This window comes from Triticum aestivum, chromosome 5A (genome assembly GCF_018294505.1).
Source record: "Triticum aestivum cultivar Chinese Spring chromosome 5A, IWGSC CS RefSeq v2.1, whole genome shotgun sequence".
NCBI classification, from domain to species: Eukaryota; Viridiplantae; Streptophyta; class Magnoliopsida; order Poales; family Poaceae; genus Triticum; species Triticum aestivum.
Window position 1 is genome coordinate 609,727,550 of NC_057806.1, and position 16,792 is coordinate 609,744,341.

Below are 16,792 nucleotides of genomic sequence, written 5' to 3' on the forward strand. Positions count from 1 at the left end.
CGGCTAAACTATGTGTGTGTGTGGCGTGCATGTGCTTCAGTAATATTGAACTTACACCGTCTTCACATGGTCACACCTACCCTTACCACCAAGTAGCATCCAACTGCATTAATCCTGGCCAACTTAGATATTTGAAACATCTCAAAAGCTGCGAACTTGCATCTATATTTACTCCTTTTCATCATTATTTTTCAGGATTGCACATGTGTGCCGAGTGGCAGAAACTTGCATGATAAGTACACAACTAAAAATCAAAAAAATTGTGAACAAGGTCGAGGTCGAACCGTCGAATAGTGCACAATTGTTCGTTAACTGACAAGAGTTTCATTATTATAGGGCATAAGGATATTGACTAGAGAGAGTTCCAGGAATGGATGACATTGGGAATGCATTCCAAAGAAGCAAAGAGCCTCTATGCACAGAAATGATATGTTGCACAAGATTGATTGCTAGACCTCTCTCTTCACCTTTCTCGTGATTAATATGAAGGCGATTGTCTCTCTTGACGACCTATAACTTAGAACTGTTAGTAGTTGCAAAATCTAGATGACATGATGTTGTATTGCATTGCTCGGATGGTGCAATTAGTGACCATGAAACCCGCTAGCAGAGAACCCATCTGAACCCAAACCCATGTCCATGAGAGCCATCGGCATGCCCCTAGTGTTATTTGAAATTCCTCGTCATCTCACGCACCCCAGGACAGTCCTAATATACTACTCCATCCGTTCCAAATTACTTGTCACAGACATGAATGTATCCAGAACTAAAATACATCTAGAATTCTAGATACATCCATACGTGCGACAAGTAATTCGGAACGGAGGAAGTACTTCATCCGTCCAGAATTGCTTGACGTTGAGGAATTTACCTCGCATTTTTTTTTTGTATTTTCTCTTGCAGGAGCCTACACCATCGATATGATTTATGAAGGGAAGTCAGAGTAGCAATAGTAGTAACCTAACTTTCCTTCCCTACAGTTTCATGAATAATGCTCGAACACAATGATTAATCAACCGTGATTTACATACATCATTCTGTAATCTATACTACTATTAAAAGAGCAAACATAATCTTTCCTAACACCACACAACAAACTGTATACAGGATAATCAGAACCTTCAGATTAAGTCAACTTAAACATATCCTACTGTCCATATTGCATCAATGATGTATCAATCAGATCAACGTCTGGAATCAAATGTTCTGCCTGGCAGACGTGTGGTCTGCGAACCGCCCTAGCGCTCCGCGTCCCCGCCCGAAACATGTGGATCAATTCCATCCGCATCGGGACCTCCCCACCCGTCAAACAAAAAAAAAATTCCTCCTCGATCCTTCTTTCGCTGGCGCAACAATCATGCCGACAGATCCGCGGCTGCTCCACCTCAGGTTCCCCCATCCTTCTTTCTCTCGGGCGACAGATCCGTTCATGGCGGCGGATCCGCAGCGTCCACGGCCGCTCCACCTCGGGCAGTGCGGATCACGGCCGGCAACCCGATGGAGGCGTACGGCTACCGGCGCAGTCTGACTCTCTGCCATGCGCTCCCTCCATGTCTCCTCCTGCGCCTCCGGTGGCCAGACGCCTCTTCCACTCCGGCCGATTTAAGCGCATACCTCTGCCCATGTGCCACGCCCATGGAGCCACGGTGAATAATATGCTGGCCATGTCAAGTTCTAGGAATACCGTCTCTGCATAGGAATCTTTTTTGCAGTCGTGGTTCCTTGCTGTTCTTGGCTGATTCAGATTTCCTTTTTCTTTCTGATTCACAGATGTTTGAAGAAGGGGCTAGAGACAAACTGTCCAATCTGTTGTGACTTCCTATTCACATCAAGCAAGGAAGTTAGAGCTGTTCTTTCTGGTCACTCCATGCATTCAACTTGCTTGCAGGTATTAGCAAGTAAAATAATAATTTGTTTTTTCTGATAATATATATCTGGCTACTGGCTGTAAAAAATGGTTCTGACAAATGTAAGTCCCAGGCATACACTTTCAGTCACTACACTTGTACTATCTACGGCAAATCCTTCTGGGATATGGCGGTAAGCTGCATTAGTTTTTACGGCATTGCAAATCTTTGCATTTATGGTACTGAAGTTAATCTTCATCTTGAGTCCCATGATTTGTTTTCCATATCTTAGTGAAAACTATTATTTCTCCTATTTTGCTCTTCATCTCGAGGGCATTTCACTAGCTGATAAGTGATGTTTCATAAAGCATGAAACTGACACATTTTTCGGTACTTTGATACCGGAAGCCTGTACCTCCACCAATCAAATGTTTTATTAATGCAGTTGTATTGTATGATAATTCTCCACAGACAATACAATTCTGATTCCTGACGCCTGAGTGAGATTTTACTTGTGGTCTTGTTATTTAAACTCATTCCTAAGATGCAACATGAAGACTGTTTTGGTATTTGGGGCATGCACGATTGGACATTTTGCTCAGAGTCGTATAATCATATTGAGTGACTGAATGTAATGCACATAAACTTCAGTGGTATATTGAAAATGGTTTATCCTTTTCTTCTCGAAACAGATAAATGTTGGATCAGCTGACCCTATCATTATCTCATTCCACCCCAACACCATGGTATAGCTTTTCTTCTTTGATCATCGCTGATATTCCAAACTGCAGGGGCACCCTCATCATTGGCGGATTTTATATTTCTCAGGTCAGACGGTGTGCAGCCACACCTGGTCACCATCGAGTTTCAGGTAACCACGACAAGTCAACGATCTTCCATTGCCTTCCGCTCAATTTTGTTTGGATGGTGCGTGATTCCTTTCATCGAGTCTTCAATAAACCAAAGAGTTACCAGAGTAGTTAATTAGGAGCCTAATCATGTGCAAACTATTGTGCATCAAGTCTTCAATAAAAACAGAGCAGTTTCTACATGCAAGACGTATCAAAATAGTATGCTAATACTTGAATACCATGTGACTAGATCGATTTCCAAGCAGACTCGATCGAATCTAATCGTATATGGTGTGTTTGTTGCGTCAAGTAGTGACGGAGAGCAAGCGAGGCGAGAGAGCGAGTCACAGCGCGCTTTTACCTGTTATTATATAACGCACATTGATTAGTTCGGTTGTATCTGGGCATGCTTTTAGACTTAAAGTCGATCTTGATTTCCTCCTGCCACCTGTATGAGGGCATCCATTCAAAACACATATCTAATCTTCTATGTGTGGGATCCTTTTTCTGTTCTGAATTTGTTGTTGGGGCGAGCTTGTTACTCTCTACATGGATTTCAAGCTGGATGAGAGCTACACGCCGAGCAAGATCTCCATCTGGACCGGCGACGGCTTCCAGAATCTCAAGGTAATTTCTCTTTTGAGAAGATAGCAGCGAGGTGCCCACTAAGAGCACACACGTATCTCTGAATTATAAGTTATGATCTGTGCTCTATGGTGAGAGCACATAGCAACTGTTTTTTGAGTGAACTGTAGTTTAATCAAATGCATTTGGTATTAATTCATGTTGTCTTCTTAGTACTGTAAAGTGCAACATGATCACGTCATGTATCTCTACTAATTGTTGTACGCTAACTAAGTTGAATATAGTGCATTGTTATGTGGGTACGGAACCTTATGAATTGATGCATTGAAATTAATTGTAAGAACACTTCTTGACGGGAAAACGAGAACCACCAGCATCTTATGGCTATTCATCAAATAATAGTACAACAGCCAATGTGTATGTGGTGGTCTAAACCAAATGTTAGGCACAAAATGAGGATTATGTGCACAGTTGGTCCCTCAACTAACACGAGGGAGATTATCTAGGATGTTGCTGAGGATGGCATCAATGTGGCTCGGCTAATATGTCACATGGAGACCATGCATCACACCAGAAAGTTATTGAGTTGGTGAAAGAGTTGAGACCATGCTTGTAGACTCTTATGGAGGAGTCAATTATATGTCTGGCATGCCCATGCAAGCACATGATTTTGCTCTATCAATAAATATTGTAATTAAACCTTTTTATGCCACCCTTCTTTCATCATATTCCAACTTATTTGCTCTGATATAAGCTAGATTTAACATCTTCAGGCCCAGAAATTAGGATTCAAGATTTGCCTCATTGAAAACCGGTCAGGAGTTCATGTTCACAATCAAGCAGTGACCCCTTCTACTACTTGAGGGATTCAGCAAAGGTACTTCTACTTTTCTGTCCTAACAAGAAATTAGTGAAAAAAGATACCTCTCATTCAGGTATTTTCTATAAATGCACATTTATTTATAACAATAGCACCAGGATGAATGTTTGTTACTCATGATATTTTTAATTCAGTTAACCTCTTGAATAAAGATTATTGAAATTTGACTTCTAAAGTTGTGCCACTGCTTGTGCTGAACCAGACCATCAACGGTACAGTCAAAGTTGAACATGAAAACAAGGCGCTCTGCCAGTGTGCGTGCATGATCCAATAGCATGTGTTTAATAGTAGCCACTATGATGTGAAATACTAGCAGCTTCCTCCATTTATGCCAGTATTTGATATACTTACCAAAGTTTAAGGGCGCCAATCTTAAGAAGACATCCCGGTTTGTGAGAAAATTTCTTACGCGTATTAGACAAAAGATGTATCTAATTTTCCTTAGGTTGCATTGCAACACATCAGTTTCTGCTATTGGTTCTTTTACCATAAAATTTGTAAGGTCCCTTATGTTTGATTTATTGTATAAATCATTTGAGACATGCCCTGCATGCATGATTACTCACTATATTTATGTTCATCTGATATTATGTTCATGAATCATTTACATCATTTACGAGTTGATGTTAAAAATGCATATTGTTGTACATCAATTTTCTTTTCTTTTTTATGCCTTGTTCTATTTTTCAGAATTTATAGAATTCAAATTTAAACTTTATACTCACATGAATTTTATGTGTATTGGCGGAGACGTGCGTTGCACGTGCATGCTTACTAGTCTACAGTAATTAGTAAACAATTCCATATCTCTGACTTGCCTTCGTTATTTTACACAAGGACACTGTGGTTCCCTAACTTGCCTCCTGTACATTGGAGGATCCACTTCCACATAGGACTACCTCAATTTCTACTATTGGTAACCACAAGAGGCCACCTCGACTATAAATTTACTAATCTACCCATGTTAAGTACCAGTACATGCTTTGGGATTCGTGCAGAAACTTCTGAAAATTGTAGAAGCATATGCCTCCATAATTGATCTTTCACAACAGTTACTCGCAAAAAAGACTTGCGAAGTTGGCTTCTCATAACATTTTTCTCTGGATGTCTTCTGTTTCACAATTGTTTAGACATCATTGGTAGTATTCGTCTATGAACGATGTGAACTCGTCACGGATTTGTAGTCCGTGGGGGAGGGCTGAAGGTGACGGTCACAGGAAATGAACGGAAATATTTCCTAAAGAAAAAAAATGGAAAGAAACGGAAATAAGTATAACGTGGCACAATTAGAGATTACACATAGGAGGATTTTTTTTCTTTAATGTTGGATGATCTGATACCGTCCGTAAACCCAACCAACCATACGTGCATGAAAAAGTTTTCAATTGCAACAAATGGCCCTCATAAAAAAACATTTACAAAAAGAAGTAGTAAGAATGGAATTGCTAGAATGAAACTCGTTATTCGGTTATATTTCGAAGATCGTTCGCATGGTTGGCACACATTTCGCAAATACTTAAGTCTTAGCACGGGTCGGTGGAAAGCAACGTGCATGCAGGCCATGCCCGGTCTAGAACCCAGTGATCGGCACCTTGTAGTCGTAGTCCGGCCCCTGGAAGTACGACCCCATGGGGCTGTCTGCCGCCGCCGGTCCATCAGTCCTCGGGAGGAGCCTGAGGAGAGCCGCGATGTCCTCCACCAATGGCGAGGGTGGCTCGGCCACCCCCAAGACGATGGGCACGTTCACGCTGCCCGCGGCCTTCAGAGTGCGGCCGTCGTGCGTAGACGTGATGGTCGCGGCGGCCACGAGGAAGAGAATGGCGAGAATTGCGAGCCGAGCCATGGCTGAGCTTTGGGAGATTTTGGTCGTGTGTCTGCGTGAGCGGTGCCGGTGAGCTCTTGTATGCCGTAACACCGCCGGTGAATGTATATATGGTCCCGTGGCGCTGTGGAGGATGGAAGCCTCAAGCATGGTTGGCTTTTAAGGTGGGAGTAATAGAGAGTGTAGCGAGTTTAATTTCACTAACTACGGTATGGAATTAACTGCCGCGATTACCGTAGGAGGTCGTTTCTCAACAAAACAAAACGTACTGAGGTGTTTCTTTGTGAACTGGCAATTAACCTAAATTCTTCAAAGTGCACGCGCACTTTTTAGACAAAACGAGCTCACAGCGCATGCATGTGTTAATTTATTTGTCTGCTAGTGCATGTAGGCATGGCATTAAATGCGTTCACACTGCTCCTATAGTTTGAGAAAGACAGATCCATCTGCATTTATTTCGTGTTTTCAAAAATTCAAAAAGCTATATCTTTCAAACCGCGCGTCGGAATTCAAATTCGTTTTTACCATTGGAATCCTCGCGACGAGATCTTTGAAACTAGATCCCGCATGGGTATATTTTGACGAATTTTTTTCGATGCCAACTTTGAAGCTATATAGTGCAACTCTATTACTGTATTGTGCAACTTTATTACTACATCGTGCAACTTTTTTTCAAAACTAATGTTCGGAGCTGCACCTTCGTATGAGGTTGCAACCTAACAACCACGACAACTTTGATGTGTAACTAGTCTATTGCCTCGACGAAAGTTGATGTGCAACCTCCTCTTGTAATGTAGTCTAGTTGCACACACATTGATGTTTAGTTGGCTTGTAATGTAGTCTAGTTGCACACATATTGATGTTTAGTTGACTTGTAATATAGTCTAGTTGCACACATATTGATGTTTAGTTGGCAGGAAGACTAGTTACATACATATGCTCAGTTGGCTTGTAGTTTAGTCTAGTTGCACACACATTGATGTTTAGTTGGCAGGACACTAGTTGCACACACATATGCTCAGTTGGCGCGGTAATCTAGTCTAGTTGCACACACATTGATATTTAGTTGGCAGGACTTTTTTGGCACACACACATATGCTCAGTTGGCGCGACAATCTAGTCTAGTTGCACACACATTGATGTTTAGTTGGCAGAAAGACTAGTTCGTCGAAACATTCCCATGCGAAATCTAGTTTCGAAGAGCATGTCGCGAGGATTCCAGCGGTGAAAACGAATCTTAATTCCGACACGCAGATTAAAAGTTATGCTTTTTTTAGTTTTTGAAACCACGAATTAAATTGTGGGGACCCCGACTCATAAGTCGTGATCACCGAATGCACGTGTATAGTGATCCCAGAGATCAATGCTCACTGAACACAGAGAAGCTGAATAACAAGAGTCTTACATCCATACATACCGTTTTACACAAGTAGGACCATTATGGTCAAGTCTTGAGTGTATCATCGCAGCGGAAATCTTCAATAACAACTTAGACCCATGCCATCTGCCTTAACCCTACAGGCATTCTGACTGGGAAGCGTCCTAGCTCGCATGTTCATCGCTGAAGTATTCTTTATTATGTCTTGTTCTTTCATGCCTGGCCAATAAAATAACCAGTGGCAAGCCAATGAGTACTTTGAATGTACTCGCAAGCAACCCAAGGGTGATAACAAAATAATTATGCAAGGCACTACTGCTAATTTTGGCATTTTTACAGAAAGCTAGTTTTTCTCATGCAAGTATGATCAACATTTATCAAGAATATGAATGCGTCTGCAACAAGTATCAGGAGGTTACAGACATCAACATCGAGAGAGAGTTATGAACAACTCATGCTCAAGCTCATCGTGACTTCCTCACGAATCACGTCAATATTTTTACCAAACCGTGTTGTTTGTCAGAAACATATGGACGTAGTCTAAGCAGCACCACCCAACTGTCATTGACCTTGACACGGCTATTCGAATAGTTTTACACTCTGCAGAGGTTGCACACTTTACCCACAAGATCCGGGGAACTTCCGTGTCATCCACGACTCGCGGTACCTCAAGTACCCGGGGTAAGCACCCGATCACTATCTTTCCCTAGACGATACTAACATAGAGTCCACTCGATTGGTAGTAACCCCCGTGCCCAACATTTCACAACTTAAAATTGTGGAGCCTCGCTCTCATATTCATCACATACCACTGGCACGGGGTACCAATGGTGTGTCCGGTGCCCCATAAAAATGTTCTTGGCCGCCCTACCTGGCACGACCCCATCCCGAGAGAGAGCACCAACTCTCCCCCGTCACTAGTAATGCGGGCTCCAAGCTAGTATCGGCCTAGGTAATCAATAATGCCCTTTCCCATACAAGGGTAGAGTGGTTGCGCATGTAAGGTTGGGACGGTCGACAAATCTTAAATCTAATCCGTCTCTGTAAACAACACTTTTATCGAGCCTCGGTACACTACCTCTCCACCAAGTAGTGACCTAGTTCATCATCATCTCCCAGGGGCATTAGTGGCACCCACTGGGCTTTTTTGCAAGTATGTCAAACCACACTTGTTTTTTCCATGCATAACCCTGACCCACTTTGCGTAGCCATTTACTATAGCATATTTCTACAACCCACCAACACAACTCTAAGCAAGGGTAGAGTCATGAACAATGCAAGTATCAATGGAGTATGCAACGGAGGCAAGCCTAGCAAGGTTGCCATTCAAGGTATATCATGCACTCAGTGAAGCAACGAAAATGCCATCATGATGTAAAATGGTTCATCATGGTCAAAGGGTTGCTTGCCTGTTTTAACAAAATCTTAGAGGTCTTCAAATATCTCTGGTCCAACTCCAAGCATTTCGTCTACTTCGTCAACTATCGTTGAAAGCAACCATAATAAGCAACACAACAAGGCAGAAAATAAAAGTGCTCTAAAAAGTGAGTTGGCCTTTTCTAGGATACCCTTGGTCATATTAGGAATGACCAAGGTGGTTTCACTGGGATTTGATCAATGGATATCTCTGAACATTTCAATATGATGGAATCCAGGGAGTAATAGATTTGCAAGAAGTGTACAGGAAAATTATTTTTAAAAAAGGATCGAAGGCACCCATTTATCAAGGAATGGTTTTAGAAGCATATAGGAGTTGGTTTTACTGGATTTGGAGTTCAAATCATTTTCCTATGAATTTGCAAAGTTGGCAATATATCGAGAAATGGACCAATACTACATGTCGCATGTAAAGTATTGGAAAAAATGTTCAGAAACTAAGTTTTAAACTTATAAGTATCTAGGAGTTAGAATCATTGCATTTGGATAAAGAATGGGCCCACTGTGATTTTCTAAAGTTCAGCACGGACATAAGAAAATAGGATTTATTAAATATGTGTGAAGGAAGTGTTCTGGAAAAATGTGCAAATAGCACCATGTGATAGGGCATGGTTTTAGTAACTACTGGAAATTTGAATAATCAAGTTTGGAGTTAATTTGAATTGTTTATGGATTTTGGAAATTTACTGAAAAAGAAAAAGGAAAAGAAAAAGATTTAGGTTATACCTAAAGCGCGTGCTGAGCGCAATATAGCACCGCTGCACACTGGGCCGGCCCAGTGGCTCGGGCGCGCTGGCTGCCTACGCCGAAGGCGTATTACGGAGAAGCGTCTTCGCTGCGGGGAGGCCGGAATCCGCTTGTGCGTTTCCACTTAAACGCCGGGGCCCACTGGCTGACTCGCTGACATGTGGGGGACCCCGCAGGGTCATCTTCCTCCTCCCGCTCCCGCGACAGAGGGGAGGGGACGCCTTGGACGCGCGAGGCCGACGCTCGCCCCTGGCGGCACAGGCCACCTCCGGCCAAGCTGCGGCCACCGGAGGGGCCACCGGAGGGCGGCGCATCGGGGGATCTCATCAGGGTCGGCGGGAGATGGCCGGGGCGCGCCCGGCACTGGCCTCGGCGGACGGCTACTCGGGCGGTGATGTGCAGGGGGGCACGGTGCCCCGGCGGACTGGGAGATGGGGGGAAATGGGTGGCCGGATTTGGCGGTTCTTCTGGAGGGGAGAGGAGGTGGGGAGGACCTCGTCCTTGCCCGAATCGGAGCGGAGGCCAGCGGCGGCATTCCGGCCATGGGGGGTGCTGGAGGGCACGAGAGGGAGGGGGAGGCTGTCCAGGAGGTTCAAGGGAGAGATAGGGGTCCAACCGAGGCGAGAGAGAGCTCGGGGGATGGATTATATGGAGGAGGCGCCGGTGCTCCGTGGGCAGCGTCCACGGACGCGCTCGGTGAGCTCTGCAGAGGGGGGGAGGAGAGAGGTCCAGGAGGTGCCCGACATCTTTCCGTGTCTCGGACGCCGAGGCGACCTCGGGGGACACCACCCCGCCGCCCAAGGCCATCTTATGCCATTGGCATGGGTGAGCTACAGTGCGGGAGAGCACTGTAGCGTGCTCGAGCGCACGAGCTCTGCACGCCATGGCATAAAATATATGCCATGGGCGTGTCCACTTTTGTCTAGGAGCACTGGGGGAGTGTAAACAAAGGGGAGGTCGCCTTGGATGCCCTGGAGAGCCACTAGGTGAGAGGGGAGGTGGAGAGAGAGGTGAACAGTGGCTGTCCAGAGAAGAAAAGTGGATCCCTGCCTCTCGGGCAACAAAGCATGCAGGAGGTAGAGGAGGATCAGGGGAGGCCGTGGGAAAAAGTTCAGCTCATGGAGATTAGTGGAAGGGGCCCAAACAGGGATTTTGAGTTTCTGTCAGAAGGTGTTTGATGGTGGTTTGGGCAAGAAATTACGTTTACTTGACATGAAACTTAACAGGATGAAATGGCACACAGAAGTAGGGTGTTCTACCAAGTTTGAGCTCATTTGGGCAAAGTAGCCAATGTAACTTTTGTAAACCCTAGAAATGAGCAGAAATGAACTTGTGTAGATCTACTTGAGCAAATCACTTCCCCTTGATGAACCACTTGGTGTAGTGGCCTCATTTGGTCATGTGAACATGCTCACAAATGTTGGGGTCAAGGAGAGAAAGTTGGTAGTACAAAGTTGTTCAAATTTGATTCTGGTCAGAGAGGGTTTTGGGGCACTTTGATCAATATAACATTTTCTCCAACTTGTGACATTTGGTCTAGATGAATTATAAGACCATTTGAGCATGTTCACAAGGTTTGAGAACATTTGGACATGTTTGGCAATGTAAAGTTGCTCAAACTTCAAAATGGACAGAAATGGTTTTGAGGGTATTTCATGGGGTTATACTATTCTCCATGACATGCTACTTGCCAAGATCATCAAACATGTCATATGTGACATGCTAGAATTTTCTTGGAATTTTTGGAGAATATTTCCTTTGTAAATATTTCAAAAGCTTGAAATATCCAGAAAGGGTTTTTGAGGGATTTGACCAATATTTTGAACATGACCATGTGTTGAAACTCCTATATATGGTAAATATATGCCAACTGAGTTTCCCTGATTTTTTTCTAAATTTTTAAAACAATAAAATAATTTTTCCCTATTAAAGACCATTTCTGGCCTTAAGAAAAAGCTTTTAAATAAAATAGGAAAATAACTTTTAAAATTATATTTTTGTTGTTTTTGGGTATCCTATATCTAATAGGAGTCAAATATACTCTTTTAAAGATTTTTCATACCCCAAATCAAGTACTTGCAGTGCAACCTCAATTCAGGGGTTTTTGGAAAACTAAATTTAGAAAATACTTTTTGGCCAAATTATTTTTGTAAGAAAATTCTATAATGTACTATACACATGACATGATCATTGGTTCAAGAGTTTGGAGCAAGGAGATGAAGTATAGGAGTTGGAGGATTTATTTGATTTTTAGAGCACTTGCAAACAACAGACAAAAATCCAATCAAGGCAAGGTCCAAAACACTCAAAAGTTTTTGTTAAACCATAATTTATCATGATTATTAGCTTAAGTGTTGTGGCATGAAAACCAGGATGTGACATAAATCACCAAAGAATGAAACGCATGCATCGAAAAGGACACAAAATTTCTAGTTTAGGTCGGCCGCTCGCGTAGAGTATGCGAGCAGCCGGCCGCTCGCTAGACTTGACCGGCAATTAATATGGGAAGTTAATTTTCGAGCTTCCGTCTAGCCTAATACTAGCTCAGTTTATATATTTTTGTACTTCCTCTGTTTTTATTTAGTCTGCATATTAGATTTAATTGAAGTCAAACTGTGCAAAGTTTCACCAAGTTTATAGAAAATAATATAAATATTTACCATAACAAATCTATATGATGTGAAAGTACATTCAATAATTAGTCTAATGGTATTGATTTGTTATTGTATATGTTAATATTTTTAGCTCTAAATATTGTCAAAGTTTACAAAGTTTGACTTTGACCAAAGCTAATACGTGGAGTAAATAAAAATCGAGGGAGTAATGAAAATGGATGGTTTCCGTTTAATTTTCTTCCATGTTATACAACCCATTAACAGTCGCGTAAGGAACGCCCTCTCGCGACGTCCACGTGGGCACAAGGGACTGGGCTGATTTTCTAGTTTTGTTTTATTATTTTTCTCATGCTCGTTTTGTCCTCGCAAGAAAAACGCTAGCCCATTCCCGTCCGCATCCCTGCCGCCGCCGCCGCCCTCCCAATTCCCTCCGCTCCTGCTGCTTCCCTCCACCTCTCCCTCCTCCACGCCGTCAGGGGCGCCCTTCAAGCCCCACCTCGTCGGTTCCCCACCCCGAGCTCCTTCTCCCCCATCCCGGGCGAGCACTGGATAGGCAGAGGGAGTGCCTTGGTCGAGGGACAACGAGGCTCGCCGGCTGGGCGACTTCGAGCGCTGGAGGCTAGACAGGCACAGGCAGGAGCGGATCCATGTAGGGGCATGGGTGCCGTCGCGCCATTGAAGGCCTCCACGACGCCCTCTACCAGGTCACCTATCTCCAAGATCTCCTTTTTACCCACGTTTTTACCACTCTCCAAGCTCGCACTATTGCTCCGGAAAATTCCCTTTGGAATTGGGGATGAAGGAATCGATTTCGATTGATTGGCGCCCCGCAGACGACGGGCGTGGGACGCCGCGGGAGGCGTGCCGCATTCGAGAGCCACCGTGGATTATCTTCGAGGTGTCAGGCGACATTCGCCTCGAGACCTACCTCCGGGTCTCTTCCCACATGACCATTGACGGGCGCGGGTAGCGGGTCAGGCTCACCGGCAAGGTGCCGATATATTTCTTAATCTGCTCGTTATGGTTCTCCAAATATTTTCAGAGAATAAAACTGGCTGAAGATGGTGCGTGCAGCTTGCCTCTGAACTCGTAATGTCCGGCCATTGCATCTGGGAGGAGCTCCTCTTCAGGAAGAATGCCGGGACGTACGACACTGCTGCGACTGCCGTTCTCGTCCGCGTTTTGACTACACTTGCAGGTTGGCTCTCTACTTCAGTTGCTCGCAGCTAGCAACTATGAACGCACTTCATCCCCTGTTAATTAACTTTCAGAATTGTGCTGCTTTGTTTACAAATGATGTTGGGCATACTATATGTCTTCGTGTGAAGTGATTCTTCATTGCCTTTGCAGAGTAGCATTGATGTTCTTTAGAAGTACCCTGTGGCCGAGTGTGACATTTGTTTTATCAAATTCTAATGTGATTTTCACTTCAATCAATTAGCAATAGGTAACACTTGATATTGACACTATTATCTGCAGAATTATTTTTGTAAGATACTTATGTGATTGCCAACAAGTTTCTGAAGATGACCGTGCTCGTGATTAATTGTTTGCTCATAAACCAAATCATCTATATGCACCTGATCAGGGTTAGATGAAATTCAAAGAGTATAATTCTTGTGGTTAATCGTTTTCTCGTAAACAGGCAACTGCAAAGGCAAAATCTACATGTGAGAAGTGCAGATGAGCCCCGCTGTGCTAATTACCTTCAACTAAGCAAGTTCAGCTATTCCCAGTTTATCCTCTGCATGTGGTGGTGGTGCTAGCTACTAATTAACTTCTATGTTCCTGCATGTACACTCTCATAATTTCCAGGTTGAGTAGTCCGCAACGCAAATCTTATGCTCTCTCATCTTCCCTTGTAAACTGCCTAAACATTGATGATTGTAATCCAGCTGTTGATTAATGACTGAATCCCCTGATCTGATCCATAAAAAAAGACACGACGCCATCTTATTTCTTGAAAATGTACATGCCTATCTAGATTTTTCTAGAACAAGTTTTTTTTACTCGTATGTCTAGGTTGTGAGTTGTGACTGAGTGTGATTTGAATAATTATTGTGTAGAATTTTAGATTTCTATATTTGTTCTTTGACATATGAGAGTTACATTGTGTGAGTAATTAGGTCATAGAACATTGATTTGATTTATCTTCTGCCAGTAAGCATTGTCCTGTAACAAACGTTTAGTAATGGTATAATCGGATCACATGCTGTAGATGAATGCCTAAAGTGTACATATGCTTTTTTTTTACCGAAAGCAATATTGTCTAGCTTTTTGAGAAAGCTAAAAGTCTGATTACCAAAACAAGCAAAGATGAGGGTGGGTGTCGAAATAGTACAGATCCTGCAGAAGTTCAAATTTGTACTATGAGGGTATTTGCGTGTAGCAAAGTAGGGTGATCATTGCATGGTATGCCTTTCAGTCCTTGGTAGTCAGCTAATGTACATAGTATCCTTAAAGTCTCTTCAAGTTGAGGAATGATCAAACTTAATAGCAGACATCCATTGTGATAAGCTATTATTATATTTCACTTATTTGCCGACTTAATACAGCTACACTGTTGATCTTTACTCCGATTTATCTTGTAGTAACTCCTAACACGCACTTATTTGCCGGCTTGATACAGCTACACTGTTGATCTTTACTCCCATTAAAAAGTCAATCGGTGGTGGCAGTCTGTCCACTTTCGTTACAACACATGTTATATTTGGCACAAACTATTAAGATGAGAGCGGATATGGATATTTTGATTTTGCATAAACTGCGGAAAGATCTTACAACACAGTTTTAAAATTCAATTTTAATGAATGAGTATTGTGCTTGTATGGGTGGCATCATACTGTATTTCACAGTGCTGAAAATCAAATGTACATTGGTTTCACATAATCACATTGTTTTCAAACAATCTGTGTGATATGTGTCATTGTCATCCTTTGCAGTATTCTGAATTGGCTGCTGAAGTACATAAGTGAAGTCTATTGGTGAAGGAGATGTGAAGAAGGATATAGAGCAAGTAGATAAAAACCGCAGTTGTTGGGCCCAAGGTAGGCTCCTTCACTCAGAGTATATGTTGGACGGTTTCTTGTTCGACATCAATTTCTTGTTGGAGATTGAACTGCATTCCAGTTTGATTATGCGATTACATCAAATTTGTGCATATTAACTGAAATGTGTAATGCTACAAAGTAGATAGGTTTTCCTAGCATTTTACCACGGGGCGTCTCTTTTCTTTGTCTTCTGCCCCTTGTCTTGTACATTCTCCATTTAATGACATATGGATGGCTAACCAACCATTTTTGTATGTTTATAACAGTTTTCATGAGTATTCCTACACATAGATGAATACCCTCCTGGTGCTAATCAAGGATTTGATATTCTGTTAGCTTTGGTTAACCTTCCTGAGTTAATGCCTACACGAGGAGCTGAACAAAAATGCAATGGGGGAGCCCATCTTAGAATTGTTTTCCCTTTTCTCCCAATAGCTTTCATTTTGCAGTATATTAGCTAATTCTGCGTAGGATGATTACATATGCAACATCTGTAAAGGAATAGACTTGTTAAAAGTTTCAATTAATATCACATGATGCCTGCTGGATTATTTTCTTGTCAAACTGAAATTTAAATGTCCCAATACTATGTTCTATTCCAATTTCAAACTAATTTCCTTGTTGTGGGTTGCATACACAAACTGTAATACATTTCATTTGTGTTAAATAATACGAGTACGAATTAACACTTGCTAATGGAGCAAACCAGTCAAGTGAATGTTTCTTGTTGTAACCAGTTCATCCAATGGAGATACCGGTTACATGGATATCCATGTTCCATACACAATGCAAAGCAAGACTGCAAACACATGCTAACAAATCCGACAGAAAGATAAGTGCGCTCAATCACGCAGAGGAGGCGCGCCCAGGGCGCGCCCCAACCACTAGTACTTTTACAAGGTCGGCTGCTAGCTACTGCAGCCTACGTGAGATTTGTTGATTTCTTTTCTTTTACTCATTTTCGTTTCCTTTTTCCATTTGCATAATTAGATCATCATTTTTTTCTCCGTGAATTTGATTTTTTTTGCTAAAATTAAATATTCATGATTAAAAAACATTCATGTACTTTAAAAATAATCACGAATCTGAAACTCGTTCTTAAATTCTAAAAATTGTTACAGAATTTAAAATTTTTCATGAATTTAACACATATGGATGAATTTGAATGAATATATGCAAATTTAGAAAAAAAAATCAGAATTCAAAAAAAAGTCCGTCAATACGAAAAAGTTCTCAACTTAAAAATGATTATGAATTTGAAAAATTTGCAAATACAACAAATGCTCGCCAATTCAAAATTATTCGTCAATTTGAAAAAATGCTTGAAAGTTCAAAAAATATTTGTGACTTTTGAAAAAATGTTCATTAATTCAGAAAATGTTCATGAATTCAAAAACTATCTACAAATTGAAAGGAAATTATTAATTTAAGCAGGTTTATTAATTCAATAAATGTTCATAAATTTGAAAAAGTTTGTAAATTTGTACAATATTCTGGAAGTCCAAAAACTTAATTAAAGATTTGTTCATGATTTTGAAAAATGTTCATGTATTTTAAAGGCGTTCATGAACTACAAAATG

General features: G+C 42.0%; 1 protein-coding gene and 1 long non-coding RNA gene across 9 annotated transcripts; both read left to right on the forward strand.

Annotated features, from left to right (window-relative positions):
* Nucleotides 1–1,239: 1,239 nt before the first annotated feature.
* LOC123105292 (zinc finger protein BRUTUS) lies at nt 1,240–4,759 on the forward strand. 6 transcript variants are annotated; one of them, XM_044527333.1, is made up of 8 exons: nt 1,240–1,646; nt 1,771–1,888; nt 1,981–2,040; nt 2,540–2,593; nt 2,676–2,718; nt 3,233–3,325; nt 4,057–4,160; nt 4,366–4,759. In XM_044527333.1, the coding sequence occupies exons 1-6, from the start codon at nt 1,498–1,500 to the stop codon at nt 3,265–3,267; spliced, it is 459 nt and encodes a 152-aa protein (XP_044383268.1). In that variant the 5' UTR covers nt 1,240–1,497; the 3' UTR covers nt 3,268–3,325; nt 4,057–4,160; nt 4,366–4,759. The 6 variants fall into 6 exon arrangements, 4 of the variants coding, with proteins under 4 accessions (XP_044383268.1, XP_044383267.1, XP_044383269.1 ...); XM_044527332.1 differs by lacking the exon at nt 2,540–2,593 and having other exon boundaries at nt 1,249–1,646; nt 2,639–2,718; XM_044527331.1 differs by having other exon boundaries at nt 1,253–1,646; nt 2,676–3,325.
* A 7,760-nt stretch (nt 4,760–12,519) lies between these two features.
* LOC123105294 (uncharacterized) lies at nt 12,520–15,776 on the forward strand. 3 transcript variants are annotated; one of them, XR_006450785.1, is made up of 4 exons: nt 12,520–13,360; nt 13,808–13,977; nt 15,105–15,209; nt 15,479–15,776. It is a non-coding gene; the product is annotated as an uncharacterized lncRNA (long non-coding RNA). The 3 variants fall into 3 exon arrangements; XR_006450784.1 differs by having other exon boundaries at nt 12,520–13,153; nt 13,237–13,360; nt 15,105–15,776; XR_006450783.1 differs by having other exon boundaries at nt 15,105–15,776.
* The last annotated feature ends 1,016 nt before the right edge of the window (nt 15,777–16,792 follow it).